General features: G+C 50.3%; 1 protein-coding gene across 5 annotated transcripts in view; it reads right to left on the reverse strand.

The window, feature by feature from the left end:
- ZBTB16 (zinc finger and BTB domain containing 16) overlaps positions 1 to 15,726 on the reverse strand; it is a 183,941-nt gene that overhangs the window by 151,472 nt on the left and 16,743 nt on the right. For 2 of the 5 annotated variants that reach the window (XM_044753322.2, XM_044753323.2), the window contains exon 3: positions 13,212 to 13,280. The exons of the other annotated variants lie outside the window; for them this stretch is intronic. In XM_044753322.2, coding sequence (XP_044609257.2) covers positions 13,212 to 13,280 — 69 coding nt within the window. The remainder of the gene's footprint in view (positions 1 to 13,211; positions 13,281 to 15,726) is intronic. 5 annotated transcript variants of the gene reach the window in all.

The following is a 15,726-nucleotide window of genomic DNA, read 5'->3' on the forward strand; positions in this document are numbered from 1 at the left end:
TGCTGTGCTTTTCTAAGCTTCACTCTCAAGACACAGTGACAGTGACTGCGGAGTGCGTGCGGATACGTCATCCTTCTTCGTGGCTCTTCCCCCTTCGTGTTGTTTTTCTTGGCCTTGCACAAGAGACAGTCATGCTAAAAGGATGCCATAAACCCCATCTGATGTTTCTGGCAGCTTTACGGATGCCAGGATGTGCAGAAAGGGCCCCCTGCTTCTGTGGAGTTGAGCTGGGGGGTCTGCAGCCCGCTGCGGGGGGGGGGGGGGGGGGGGGTATGGTGTCCTGGCTGGCTCGGGGCTCACGGAGCACACAGGCTGGCTGAGGATCAGTGGAATAGATCCCCGGAGGCCTTGGCCTCTGGAAACTCTTGCTTCCACCCACAGACACTCCATGAGCTGATGACTCAAAACATCTCACCAGAACAGCCTTCATTCCAGGACCACTCCAACCACTGAGGCCCCATTGGGTCAGGGACCTTGTGTACCTGATTGAGAGGCAAGCAGGTTTAAATCGAGCCCTGCTCATGGAGCTGGCAGGAGCCACATCCTCCCACAGGAAGAGGCGCCTTTTCTAATTCACACGAAAGCACCGTATGGACTACCAGCAGCCATGCTTGAGCCCACACAGAAACTTCCTGAGCAACAATGCCTCTCTCTGGAGGCGATCACCTCCTTCCCACTGTCTGCATGCCCAAGTTTCCCACTGACCCCCAGAAGCTAGGTGCCCAAACACCACAGCATTGCAATCCACGGTGTGGCCCATGCCCTCACCAACGAGGAGAATAAACTTTTCCAGGTGGCTTGTTCCTATATCCCAATGTGTGAATGAACCAACACCTCAGACTATCAGTGAACTAATCTGGTTTTGTTTTACTGAAGAGCCCAAAGAAAATATTTTTAAGGGCCTGTATTGAAGAGTTTAACCAGAGAAGGACTTAAAAGTCTGAACCAATGACATCACTATTCCAAACATACTAGCACAGAAAGAAAAAGTGGCTCTTGATAATGCAAGAACCATCCAGAACCAATCCTTGTGTATGATGTATTGTCCCAAAGAGCTAGTGTGATGTCTTTTCTGTAAACCCTCTAGAAAATGACATGGGTTAAGCAGTAGAAATAAGGCTCCCCATTTTTCTTACAGACTAGTTCTTCAGAGAAACCAGACAGCAGAGAAATCTGTACTGTGTAAAGGGAAAACTTCCTTCACTGTGTCTTTCCAATCTTTTTATGGGCTCTGGCTGCTTCCAGCTGCTGGAACAGGACACAGAAATGGCCTGAGGGATGAGTACAAGGTAAAGACATTTTCTGAGGCTCTTTCTAATTCTACATTTCAAGCCAATGCTCCACCATTATCAGGCCTTTCACTCATCTCCTTCCAGGTGTCCTTTTTCTTCTACTTGTCCCGCTGTTTACTATCTGCCTCTCTGGAAGATGGGCAAGGACAAGAGAGGGGGCTGCCCCGTTGGAAGTAGCAGTGGTGGTAAGTATAGGGGAGGAAGAAAGGGGGGCCAAAGAACAAAAGGCTGAAAGGAAGACCGGCCCCTCTGTAGCTGGGGGACAGTAACTCCCACCCATGAGCTGTTCACTTCCCCACAGCACGGACCACCCAGCACTTCCAAATGGCCCAACGCTCTCCAGCATAGGCTTGAATTTAACCAGCCTGTGCCACGGTTACTCTTATGGCCCTGATTTTTGGTCTTGAAAATATGGTCTCAAAGATATAATGAAAGGGCAAAGGCAGAAACACTTGAGGCTTCAACACCCATCTGGACTTAGCTACTGGAAGTCAGAGCAGGTCGATCGGTGAAGAATGCACTGTCGGGCCTGTCAGAATTCACCCATGTAGGGCAGGCCCTGCTGGTCTTTTATCTTCTTTTAAAGGGCAGTTTTGGGGTGTGGTATGGTATATGTGTGTTTTCATAATCCTACAGCCTCAAACTTTAATCCTTTGAATGTTCTTCTGGAAACCTTCTCGTCCCTTTAACACATAATGCAGACCAGAGGGTGACCAGTATGAAGAACCCCAAGATCCAGGGATGGGTAGAATGAAGACTGGGGGCACTACAAAATGGGGTCCTCAATTTGGCTCCTCAGGCTCATAAAGAGACTGTGGCCTGGTCAGCGTGAAAGGAATGAACACTGTGCAAGCCAACCCCACGTGTCATCTGACCTCATCCTACAACGATCCCATACATTAGGTACGTGCCACTGCTCTGACCATTTTAGAGATGGGCAAACTAAGGCTCAAGGAGATATCATGGCGAGAGGAGGAATCAGGGAATGGCAGCTCCAAGGATCAAAGAACGCACAGAAGTTGATCACTGTCCATGAATCTGCTCTTTGGAGAGAGGAGAGTGAGGGGAGGAGAGTGGGGTCCCCTCTCCTCTTTACCCCCCACCATAGTTCATGTGAGGACGACAGGGCCATCAGGAGAAACACTAGTGAGAAAGGAATCATTTGTTCCAACAGAATAAGAGGATCAAGACAGCATGCCTCCCCCAGGCCCAGATCACAAAATTAGTTTCAAGGAGCAGCTCAGAGCTCTCTCAACACACACATGCCCACAATGCCAGCAGCAGCCCTGCCCTCTCGCCCTCTCTCCCACCCCAAGCCAAACTGCCAGTGACAAAAAGCCCCTTCAGTGCTCCGGGTGCCCCCACCTTTTGTAGCAAGTCCTGGAAGGCCTGAATGCACAAACACAGTACCCTTTCACTGAGCCTCTCGGGGCTCCTGTTTCACTGGGGCCGTGAAAGAGAGTACTGTAAATAAAAGAGGCCTGGCTGACCTGCCCCTCCAGCCTCGGACCTCCTTCTCCTCTACTGTAACGGAGCTCCTGGTCCACACGGCTTCAGACACTCTGCTCAGCCCCACCGCCCTGCGCCCACGGGGCATCACAGGGCAGGAAGACAAAAGGATGAGGTCTGGGCTGGTTTAGGGGTGTCCATGAGGAAGGTCTGGTCAGCTTCGGGACTTGTAAGCATTTAAGCACATGTTTAAACGGCTGCAGGAAAACCATCTCAGAACACCATGGCTGGACTGGGTTAGGAGAGGGGGAGGGGCGGCCACTTGGTTTTGTTCTCTTTGTCCAGCCAACTGGACAAAGACAAGGAGAAGGAGAGTGGGCTGAGAGACTGGAGTCACCCTTGATCACGGCCACAGGACACTGTCCCAGCAGGCTGGAGAAGCAGATAGGGACAAAATCACACTAGGGGTAGTCACACACTTTACAAAAAAAGGAAGGAAAGATGGGATGGAGGGAAAGAAGAAAGGCACAAAGTGGTGCAAAAGTAGCAACTACACTCACATATGTAGAGAAAACACAGGCCAAACCCCCCGGGGCCACTCAGCCACCCACCATAACCACTTAGCCCTGGCATTTATAGCTGTTTGCACACAGGGCTGGGGGTTGAGAGTCCATGTGCATCAGCTCTTCAGTTGGACTTAGGGGTGGCAGGGAAAGACATGAGAATATGGTGAAAGGGCCTTTATGAAATGTCCATTGTCTGTCCTCTCCACAGGCAGGGAGGAGGACGGATGGCCCTGTGATCCCCCACTACACTGTGACTTTCACTAACACCACCTTAGGGCAGGGCACGGGTCGGGACAGGACGAAATGGGAAACTTGGATGAGAAAACAAATAAGCAGAAACAACAAGGCCATAGACATTTTTCTTAAATTTCCCACAAACATATAATGCTACAGAGACAATGCGCAGAAACAGTCTGAGAGGTTGGGTGGGATATTAGTATCTTGGGAAAAGGGCACGGCAGCCACAGGGCACACACCGTATCCTGGCCGGAAAAGCCGAAGGGGTCTGGACCTCTCTCAAGGACAGCCCAGGGCCAGCCCACATCGCATCGAAGAGAATGAAGTCCTTTTTTTTAAGTTTTAAAATGAGTTTCCCAGGATTGAGGGACAAGAAGGCTGGGTCTCTAAGTCACAGATTGGGAAGTTCTTACACAGACCTCAGACGAGCCCCAGACGAGGCCTCAGCTGCACAGGCCCTCCTAAACTATCTTCTCACCACCAGGAAGTCCAGGTGTTTCTGTGATGTGGGGCTGGTGGAGGGGAGCCCAGGAACTCTCCGGCTAGGCCAGGCATCCCTACTTTGCTTCCCAAGCCACTAACAGCTTCCCACGGCCAGCCAGGCAAGCCTTCAACACAGAGAAACCCAAAGGCTCAAGAAACCATCCCGTCTTCATGCCACCCTCCCTGCATTAGGCCCCTAGCAAAAAAGCAAGAATGTTCTTCCTGACCCTCTCAGGCCTCAGATACCTGAGGGACAAGAAGAGCACAGGGAGCATTTGATGACTTGGAGGCAGCACCCTGTCACTCTGGGCCTCGGTTACTTGCCCACGAAATGGGCACGAGAAGAATAGTGCCACTTTTCTTGCCTGAAAGCTGTGAGCTGAACTACATAACCTCCTAATGTCCCTTCCAGACCTAAGATCTTGATTATAGGAACAATCTCAGCAGCAAACAAGAGCAGCCAAGTGACCCAGAATTAGCCACTTCCTGCCCTGAGCCTGGCTGGCCGCCCCAGGGAGGCCCCAAGAGGAGTTACAGACCCGCACCTGCCATCTGGATGTCTATAAAACCCCTGAACCTTTATACTGCAAACACCTTGGGATTTACCTGCAAAGTCGAAAGGAGAGAAAGGGGGAGGAGCAGCCCAGCCTCCCTACCCCTCTCATCTCCAGATCCAGCACATACCTGTACCAGATTCACGCACCCTGCGGAGAACACACAGTACTTTGGCGAGCATGGATGCAAAAGGATGGGTCCCCAGTGGGTCCTTTAGGACTGTAGTCAAATCATCATCCCCTCTGCCTCCCCACCAGCTAACTCTGGTTAGAGCTCTGTCTGCTCCCATCCAAGCCCCAAGTTGATAGTGGAAGATGTCTGGGAGCCTAGAGAGAGCAGATCCTCTCTCTGGGTCTTGGGGATCAGAGGCACCATCTACAATTCAACCCATGGAGCACATCATGGTTCATCACCCTGTGTTACCTGCCAGGTTGGGCACTGGGATAAAGGAAAGAAAAAGCCACAGTCCCTGCCCGCAAAGGGCTCTCAATTATCCTGAAGAGATGGCATGGAAATAAATACAGTGGTGTAGTAACCGCACTAACCAAGCGAGTAGGTGCAAATGAGACATCCTTGCCCTCGGGAGCCGCTCCTCGTAGGTTCCCTTAATCCACAGGAAAACCCTGACTGTGGAACCAGAGAACGCTTACCCTTTGAGCCCTGCCCCTCCCAGCAAAGCTCTCCCTGGTGGCTTCTCCTCAAGGACTGTATCTCAGCGGGATGTGGCCCAGTCAGGTGGGGGTGCTGGGTAGGGGTGCTGGGTGGGGGTGCTGGAGAGCAAGGAAAGGGGAAGGAAAATCCAGTTGCTGGGCTCGTGGTCCTTGGCCTTGGGTAGCCTGCTCGTTGTCACCTGGCGGGTAAACACAGGCTGTAGAACATTAATACCTGTGCCTGCACAATACCGCATTGTGTGTGCAGGCCCCTGGCCACCTCCCTTCACACAGCATTCATACACCCCCGCCCTTCACTCCTGCCTGGCTTATTCCTGCCATAATAAAGATGCCAATTAAGACAAATTTTCCACTGATCAAAAAAAAAGACAGAAAAAGAAAAAGCTCCAAAGCGAAGATGGTTCTGCTTTGACAATACCCGAGCCTGGGTCTGCTTTCTGGGCCCCCTTACTACCAGCTGTGCCCTGGGGGTTACCCCATGAGTACCACATGGCAGGTTTTCAGAAAGCTCAGCCCACCCCTGCTTCACAGGAACACCGCCATCCATCAGACAACCTCCAATTCATTAAGCCAACAATTTAGAGCACACCTGTGATGTCCAGGGTACCTCGCTGGACTCTGCAGAGGAAGCAGTGGAGAAGGGATGGCTATGTAACTAAATAGGACGCAGATCCTACCCCAAAAACTTAAGGTTTCTTGGGAATAAATGAACAGAAGTAGCGATTATAAAAGATCAAGCTTTACCTGTACCTCTTTGGGCATGGGAGTTCCAAGGAGGGCCATGTTACTTCTGATTGGAAGCAAAGGGGAGGAATGCTTCAAGAAAGGCCCTGAGAAGGAGAGAGCATTTCTGCATGAGCTTGAAAGCCCTGGCCCTGTGGTGATGAGCGGAGATGGAGATGGAGACGGCAAGTGAAGGAAAGAATGGGAGTTCGATTCAACAGCAACACATACCGAGCTGTCATATGCTGGATGACGGACTAAAAGGTTGTAACACAGACACGAAAAAGATGGTCCCTGCCCTTGAGCGGTGTACAGCTCATGGCCTATGCTGAGAAAGGAAGAAAGAGCAGAAACGTGCCTAGAATCTAGTATCCTCAATGGTTTGGAACACCAAGCTAAGAATTTTCTAGTTGAGCCTCTAGAATAGGTAATAGAGAGCCAGTGCGGGCTTCAGAGCAGGGAGGCAATGTGGAGCTCTGCTTCAGGAGGATGTGGTGATAAGCCACTGTCGGGGCCACGGCAGGAAGGCTGGGGAGGAGACCAGGATAACCATCACCGGGTTAAGTGAGAGTGGGGAGATAGGGCTGGAGAGGCAAATGACAGACAGGGAAGGCAAAGGAAAGGCAGGGGCCGCAGACGACACCAAGGTAGGAGAAGAAGGCAGAGCCTCTGGCAGAATGTGAGGACACAGAAGGGGAAGATTCTAGAGGAACTGTGTTGACCTCAGCTCAACGCACACCAAGTTCTAGTTTCTGGCAGAACTGTTGTGCCCAGCAGCCAGCTGGAAAGGAATGTGTGCAACACAAGAAAGACCAAAAAACCCTCGAGATAGTCAGATGTGGAAGTCATCCACAAAGCAGTGATCACGGAAACCATGAGACTGCTGAGAAAGACACTGGAGAGAAAGAGGAGAAATGGCAAGGACATCTTCTTAAAAAACACCTACATTTATGGGGTGAGTGGGTCACATTCAGCATCAACTAACACACTGACAAGCCACCACCGTCCCTGTGAAGAGGACAAACGACCAGCATTTTGCAGATGAAGAAACAGACTATGGGGGCCAAAGTGTTGCACACTCAGAAAGAGGCAATGGGATTCAAACACAGATCCCACAGTGCTCCGTGTACAGTCCACACAGCCTCTAGGGAGGGAGTTTTAGGAACTACCGGGGAAGGGGGGCAAGGGAGCAATGCTAGAGTCCAGGAGGGCAGACTGCTTTTGAGAATTAGGAGGTCACGAGCAACCTTTGAAAGAACTGCGTCAACATAGTTACCTTGATGAAAGCAGATGGCAACGGACTGCAGAACTCCTTGGGGCAAATGGGACTAAAATCCAAAGTTGGAGAGAATAAATCTGTAAGCACCCAAGGATTCCTCGAAATAGTACCCACCTCATGGGTGGTTGTGAGGATGAAATGCGTTAACGCAAGTGAAGTGCTTAGCGCCCAGTGAATGCTCAATTAGCTATGACTTACCAGGGACTTACGACGTGTGCAGCATGGTGGCAGGCAGTGTAGGGAGAGCGAACGGATGGATAAACCACGATGGCTATCCTCAGAGAACCCACGTTGTAGGTGGGGCGACCAGAGGCTCAAGCAGTTTAATACTAAGGCAGCAGAGCTCATAATCAAATGGTGGGCACTAGAAATGCTGCCGCAGACAAATGAGGAGGAAGCCAGAGGGCCGAGACAGGGAGACGACGCTTGCCAAAGAGGCCTCATGTGAGTAGGGCTTGAAGGCTGGATGGGACAGGAGACCAGGAGAAGGACCTATTCCCTTATTATTCCTAAGGGAAGGACCATCCAGGGGGGCGGGGGTGTCAAGCGGGGGGAGTAGTGAATGCCAAAAACAAAAGCAGTTTCATTCCAAATCTGCTCTCCTGTAAGTGCCCTGACTTCTCGGAGGCCCAGGCTGAGTTTGCACTGCTGTGTGATGTTTGCAAAGCAGAGAGCGGGAATGTGAAAAAGGACAGGTGTGCACCAAGTCTAATGTGTCCGCATTCCATGTCGCTGGCCACGGGGCTCCACAAGGTGGTTCTCTCCCCCAAAGTGGGGTGTGGACTGGGAGCAGGAGTTAGGATGGGAAGGAACTTCAGAAAAAGAGCAAGCACCCAACCCAGGCTGCCTGCAAAGCTCAGACACCATCCCCACCCCCAGCCCCACACACTCAGAGACGGCTGGATGACAACAGAGGGGTCTGGCATGGCCTCACCTCCTCCAGGTTTGTCTTCTACTAAATCTCAGTTATGCAACCTCCAACCAACTCAGCCTTGCAGATGCCCAGAACTGCTCTAGCGTTCAAAGTGTTCCATGACCTGGCCCCAATCCACTTTTCCTGCTTGCTCTCCTCCCATCCCATCCCACGCCCATCCCCCAACACCAACACCTGTGTATGGGCCCCCCGCCCCCACTCATACATTGCCACACATTTGCTCAACTCCTAGCTAGAAATGACGGCTCCTATCTCCATTTGTCCAAAGCCTAGCCATCCTCCAAGGACTAGCTAAATGCCACTTCCTCCAGGAAGTCTACCTGAAGCTTCACTAAGAATCGTTCAGCTCCTCTCCTCTGCTCACCTAGTACCTCACTTATGTAATAACTGAGCACACAGTCTGACACACAGACATACACAGTCATATACATATATGGCTATCATTTCTGTTCACTGTGTGCTCTTAAGGGAATTTATTAATATCTCAGCACTACCCCATAGCACTTTGCAAGCAGCTAGTACACAGCAGGTGCTCAATACATATTTTTTTAATTGAATACTGATAGCTAAGTCCTCACTGTATTGAGATGTTCTTCAAACTACAGGTGGTAAATCCATTAGAGGGTCCTGATTAACATTTTTAAATGGAATAGGAGAGAGAGAACAGAAGAGAAAATATCAGAGTCCACAGCATATAGTAAAGATAAAGAGAGTTTCGCTGACCCTTTGGTTTGAGGTATGTTTGTGTATGCCCTGGGTTGGGATGAAAAATGCACTGTTCACTGTGGACCACAGCCTCCATTCTAGAATAAACCAGCAAATAAAAAAGCCTGTAATCAGAGGTTTCATCCAAAACATAACTTCTGAAGAATTCCGGGGCGGGGGCGGGGGGCAGCGTCACCACTACACACTCTGTTCATCTGCCGACACCTCCACAGCTTCAGCGCAGAGATCTTCATGGAAGGGTTTTGGAATTCGGACAATAGTTCTCACTCACGGATCATTCCAGTAGGTCGTCTAGACTCCACTTACCGAGGCAGGAAGGCACATGGCTCCATGGTAGGCAGATCTGTAACTGGCTTTATGACTAAAGGGGATGTAGGACTTAACCCTTGGTTAACCAGACCCGATGTCTGAGCAGCTGTTAATCTAAACATTGTATTTTAAACCCAGAAAGCAACATTCCCGGAAGATCCAGGGTGAGGAAGTCTGCTCCCAGGCTTGCTCACTTGGGGCCCCTCTTGGAGAAAGGCAGTGGATCCGGGCTTGGCTGCACAGGGCTCTGTGTGAAGCTCCCCTGCCTCACCTTCCTGACCCTGGCATCACTCCTTTCCACCACTCACCTCTCATCAAGCCCCTGCCACCACCTGCTACCTGGGACTCACGCAGTCTGGCCACAGATCTCTAGACGAGTTCAAAAGCCTCCCTCCTAAGGAGCTCTTATCCTTCTAAATAATGAATCTCCCAGCCCTAATTAATGCAAAGAAAGGGATGATATACATTTTTCTGTTGCTTTAAGTTACAGCTAGTTAGACACTTTGAAGGAAGAGCAGCCTCAAGCTAAAGGGTCAGATAAGCTAAAATCAATATAAGCTACCGCCTCCGAATCTTTTAACTCACCACCTTCCCTCCCCTGACCATCCCTGAGCCAGGCCCCCGCAGCAGGCAGGGAGCAACCTCCAAGCCTGCAAATGACCATCCATTCAAGCTAATATCCAAAGAAGGACCATCTGCCACCCAACTCCTGCTTCTTGTCACCCTCCACTTCCCTCCTCCCCCCCAAAATCACTACAATCTCTGGGAACAATCAGACAGCCAAGAACAAGGGAAATAACCTCAGAGCACGCAACGAAAACAACAGAAGGGAGACATTCAGAAGACATATTAACAGAAATATAACATCTTAAACAGTAGAGGTGAGAGTCTGGTTCTTCTCCAGATTGGTCAAACCCACGTGGTTATGTCACCGCATATAATCACCCTGATGTGATCAGATCAAACAGTGATATAAAATTTACAAATCTGGGGCCAGTCCGGTGGCGCAGCGGTTAAGTTCGCACGTTCCACTTCTTGGCGGCCCAGGGTTCACCGGTTCAGATCTCAGGTGCGGACATGGCACTGCTTGGCAAGCCATGCTGTGGTAGACGTCCCACATATAAAGTAGAGGAAGACGGGCATGGATGTTAGCTCAGGGCCAGTCTTCCTCAGCAAAAAGAGGAGGATTGGCAGCAGTTAGCTCAGGGCTAATCTTCTTCATAAAAAAAAAAAAAATTTACAAATCTGGAAGTATCTAAAGGAGGGCTATTGGAACGGCAAGAGGGACTGAAATCATGGTGTAGGGGAAACAACTGCCTAAATAGGTAAGAATATCTCAAAGGCTAGGGCCCAGTGTCTCTGGGATTCTAGAGAGCAGAATTAGTGGGGGGCATTAAGAACTTTCTAGAAATGGAATTAGCTGCTCAGTGAACAGTAACATCCCTCTCCTGGTCAAAGGAGAGGCTAGGAGGCACGGAGCACATGAGAGCCTCAGGACAGGATCTGGCCACGAAAGTCCTTTCCAGCCCATGGCCCATCACAAGAGGGCAACAGCAGAAGCCAGGATACTGTGGCCCCTAAAAGGGCAGGGGGCCCAGCACTGGGACTCACCTCTTCATCCTGAAAGGTAGTGAGCATCGGGGGAAGATGGAAGGAAGAAGGTAAACCAAGTCCTGTCTATCAACTGCCTCTGCTCCCTGAACCCAGCCACTGGGACATCAGGGAAAGCTAGCATGGTCCTGAGGTTCCAGGACAGGAGTCTCTACTCAGGACCCAGAGTCCCCAAAAGCAATTTCTTAAAGCTGGCCTCTGGGTCCCAGTGAGTGTCAGGCAGGGAAGGGGGTGGTCTCTACCACCTGTCAACTTTACCTTAGCTGAGGAACTGTTTACCTTGTTTTGGGTTATGGGTGGTAGGTGCCAAGGAAGACTGTCCCCCTTTCAGCTTCTCTTTTTTTAAGACAGACAAAGAAAAGAGAAAAACAAAACAACCTAACAGCCACAGCCCAAGCCCAGGTCTGTGCTGTGGGCGGCCTACATGAGCTTCCTTTATCCAACCACAGAAAGGCATCAGTGGAACCAGCGAGGGGCCCCAGAACGGCCTTTCCAAGCACGGGCCCGCGGCTCCGTTGAGGTTAGCAGTTAACCAGGGGCCAGGAGCCACCCGGGCAAACAGACCATGCCCCTCGTTACACAACGCCGCCTTATCTCCCCGTGCCACTGTCGGTTTGCAGACATTGCGTAGTGCTACAACCACAGCCGAGACTGGCCTGGGCCAGATAGCCGCCTATCCGCCTGCTATCAGGCGAGCAAGGGGGTACGGGACGGTTAGCCTGAATTCAGATGCTCGGGTTTCTATTAAAAGAGAGGCAGAGAGACGGGTAACAGTCCGGCTGGCCAGCTTCATAGCGTCACTTCCTTTGATCCTGACAGCTGAAGCCCCCGTCCCCAGTCCACCTCCCTCTCCAAGACCCTCCAGCCAACGAGCAGAGGTGGCAAGGGTCCATTTCGTGTCACTTCCTCAAATCTTGGTGGAGCGCCAGGTAGAAGACACAAGAAGAGGGGCTGACGGTCACTCTCGAGACTCCTTCTCACACTGACTCTGGAAGGTAGAGGAGGAGCTGGGGGCAGCGGGATATGGTTAGTGGACCATATCAATGTGGAGAGCTCTGATCATGTCACCGTCCTTCTCAAACACCTTCCAAGGCTCCCGAATGCCCCAGAATAAAGTCCAAAGATGAACGGCTGTTACGTTTATTGAGCAACTACCTTGTTACAGGCACAGCACAGGATGTGTTAGATGCATTATCTGAAATCCTCAGGCTATCCCACACGATATCCCACACAATAACCCCACTTTAGGGATGAGGAAAGCACGGTCCACAGTGCCTCAGGCGTGTGGCCAAGATCATCCAGTTCGCAAGGGGCAGCAGGAGAGTCAGCACTCAGGTCCTGCCGAGTTCTCGCCACTCCTCCATGCTGCCTCCTCTCCTCCCTGGCCAGGCATGTACGGCACCTCCATCTGACCCCAACCCACTATTCCATATGAATCACTCCAGCCAAAGGAAGTTACTTCCTCCGGGATCCTAGCACTTGTCAAATCGCACTCTCACCGTTTTTCGTAGGCTTGCTAGCCAACTCTCTCTCCCCCATCAGGAAAGCCCAGATGCGCAGAGGCTCTGTCATCTCGCCCACCACTGAATCCCCAGGCCCTCCCCGTGTCCAGCACACAGTGAGTGTTCACCAATTTTTTTAACTAAAAATGAATCCTCCAGGTAGAAGGCACTTCGTCTCTGAATTTCCTTGTGCTTTTCTGTCTACCATCATCTTTCCATTTTCTACTTTCTATCATAGTTATCAACATACACATTTTAAGTATTTTAACTCCTCTGCTCAAATTATAAGCTCTTCAAGAGCCAGTCCCATGTCTTACTAATCTTTGTATCTTAAAACCCCGAACACAGTACATCACCTGTAAATCTAAAGGACTCAGCGTACATTAGTCTAATCAGGCTCAGCAGCAGAGAGGTTAATGAGTACCCCAAGAAGCAAGTCACCATGCCAAACATCCAGCCAGCACCCCTCATAGCCAAAGATTAGAAACTGCTCTCAAGTCAGATTCCATTCTTACCTCCCCCTGGGTGGAAGAGAGGAGCAGACCTGGGTAGTCACACGCAAGTTTGTGAAGGAGGAATTAAAGTAGGCAGCAAACGAGAGACATGGGTTCTAGTCCTGATTTTTGCCACCAGCTTGCTGTGTGACCTTGGGAAAATCACAGAGCCTCTCTGGACCGCCACTTGTTCTGCCCTAAATGAGTACGCTGAAATAACCAATTTTAGGGACGCTTCCACCCTGAGAACCCACACCTGCAAAGCGGGTGGAGAGCATGAATGCCTTCCTCAACAGGTGGCCAGAAGAAGGATGAGGACAAGGGCACTGAGATTCCCTCTTTGCACTAGTCCTCAACCCTCCAAAAAGAAATAAACAAACCTGAGCTGGTGAATCAGCCAGTCAGTCCCCCTCGTGAGGAAGGATGACAACCATGATTTGAATATGGATCTAAAATAAACAAAAGAGAGAAAGGAGATACTGAAATGGATTTTCAATAAATCACTTCTCTCTAGTTAAACCTGAATTTTTTCCCACATGTGTGTACTTTCACAGATCCAGTTTGGGAGCATTCAAATTAGCACAACCTGGCCTTAAATACTGTGCAAAACACAGAGTAAGCATTTTGCTTTTATTTATGTCATCAATGGTTTCAATGGAGTGACTCATCCTTCCTCTTTAACACTCTGTTCTAATATGGCTTACTATAAATAATGCAGAAAGAGACGGAGCGACTGAGCCCTGGGCCTCTGCACAGCCAGGTCACAAAAGATCCAGGTCTGACGGACAATCCCAAGGTGAATCTGAGCTCGACGGATGCCCGGTGGTGGTTCCCATGGAGAAGAAGGCAAACATTCATTCCTTCTCTTTCCAGGTGTTCCGGACAAGTAAGGTCGTTAGAAAAGGGGACCAATATACACTGAGGAGTGCCAGGTGCCCCGCTAGGATTTTTTTTTTTTTTTTGGAGGAAGATTAGCCCTGAGCTAACTACTGCCAATCCTCCTCTTTTTGCTGAGGAAGACTGGCCCTGAGCTAACATCCATGCCCATCTTCCTCTACTTTATATGTGGGACGCCTACCACAGCATGGCTTTTGGTAAGCGGTGCCATGTCCACACCCGGGATCTGAACCAGTGAACCCCCAGCCGCCGAGAAGCGGAACATGCGAACATAACTGCTGCGCCACCGGACCGGCCCCCAGGCTAAGATTTTAACACACGAGCTCCTTGAACCTTCTACAGCCTTCCCAAGAGACAGAGGCAGGATTCAAACTCAGGCCTCCATGCCTACTCCCTTAAGAGTCTGTATGTCAGAACTCAATCCATTCCTTCTGACCCCAAACTACATCTACTGTGGTGGTCTACATTTCTTAATGATAGAAGTGCCTCTCAGGACCCCAAATTCCCAGGAGGCTAAACCACAAATGCAAAAACATTGCAGCAATAAGAGGAGTCTGCCCCAGGCCCAGGCAATCAGTGTCAGCAACTCCTTCCAGCCCCAGCGGCTGGAAATCACCAGCCCCTGGGCCTGGTCCACCTCCCACCTAAGAATCAAGGCCAACATTCACCCCGGGGCTGAGCTGACAAGCCCTCCCTACACATTCTTTCCAGAAGCCACCTTCAGAGTCACACAGTCACCCAATGTCATCACTCACTATATTCACCAGATGGGTCACGGAATTATTTTGACCATCTCCAAAAGTCAAATCTACCCTCCCAAAGGACGAAGCAAAAGAATGTGGCACAGACTTCGGAAAGGATTCGGAAAGGTTTCCGAAATGTGTGGGGCCGTGGCCACATCGCAGGATTAAGTGATCACTTATTAGCTAAGCAGGCGTCTTTAGAACAGCAGTAGCACTTCACAAATGGACACCTTTATATGCACAGGGTACTTACATTATTCACCTATTATTTCATCTGCCGGCTGCTAGCACAGGGTTAGTACTGTCATCAATTTCACAGTGCCCAAAAGAGTTCACTGGTTCCTTCCACACTTTCTCCTCTGGGCCAAAACAGCAGGCTCCTAAGCGCCTAGTTCTATAGCTTAACAGTGCCTGTTTACAAAGTACCTTTGCTGTCCTATGCACTTCACACATATTTTATCCACACAGGCACATAATTTCTTACAGAGCAAGGAAACAGCGGCTCAGAAAGGCTAAGTAAGTTGTCCAAGGCACACAACAAATTCTGGAACCTCAGTTTTCACTCAGGATGCCTCCCTCTAAAGCTGGTGTTCTTCTCAGCACTCTACAGCCCCAGAAAACAGGCCCCCCCCCACCACCTCCCAGAAAGCCTCTTCCTTGAGGAACCGTCCCCCACCCCCCAATTCCTGGGCCACCTTTCCTATCTTCAGCATCTCACGGACTTTGTGCTGGCTGCTCCAACTTCCCAGCAAGCCTGTCCCAGGAGATACCCCCTGCTCTAAATAGCACCCTCCATGATCTGCAAACATTACAAGGACATCAAAACAAAGCTATCAGTTGGGTTCCTCGCTTTAGCAGCCAGTCCAAACTCTTTTTGTTTGATTCTCAGACAGCTTATTGACTAGGTGATGGGGTCAGAAGTTTTCACCCAGCCTCTTCCAGAATGGGGCACTCTGCTTGAAAAAGCAAATTCACGGCAGGTGGTGAGGTCCACCCATTTAGGATTTCAGATTTACACATTTTTAGCGAGCACAAGTTACTTACCAGCCAAAAAGTTGTGGGAGTGAGAGAGGGTTGAGGGAGGAAAAGATAGGAACTAAAGAAGCAGAGATTACCCACACACTTTCCCACTCAACACAATGTTCCCAGAGACTCGGCACGTCCACGTGAAGGAGGAGAAAAGTAGGTGAGGGCAGAAGCTGATAAACTGCGTGACAAATGCAGCTGCTGTGTTTTACAAGCTACCTGTTTTCTG

The sequence above is a fragment of the Equus asinus genome, chromosome 20, assembly GCF_041296235.1.
Source record: "Equus asinus isolate D_3611 breed Donkey chromosome 20, EquAss-T2T_v2, whole genome shotgun sequence".
Classification (NCBI taxonomy): Eukaryota; Metazoa; Chordata; class Mammalia; order Perissodactyla; family Equidae; genus Equus; species Equus asinus.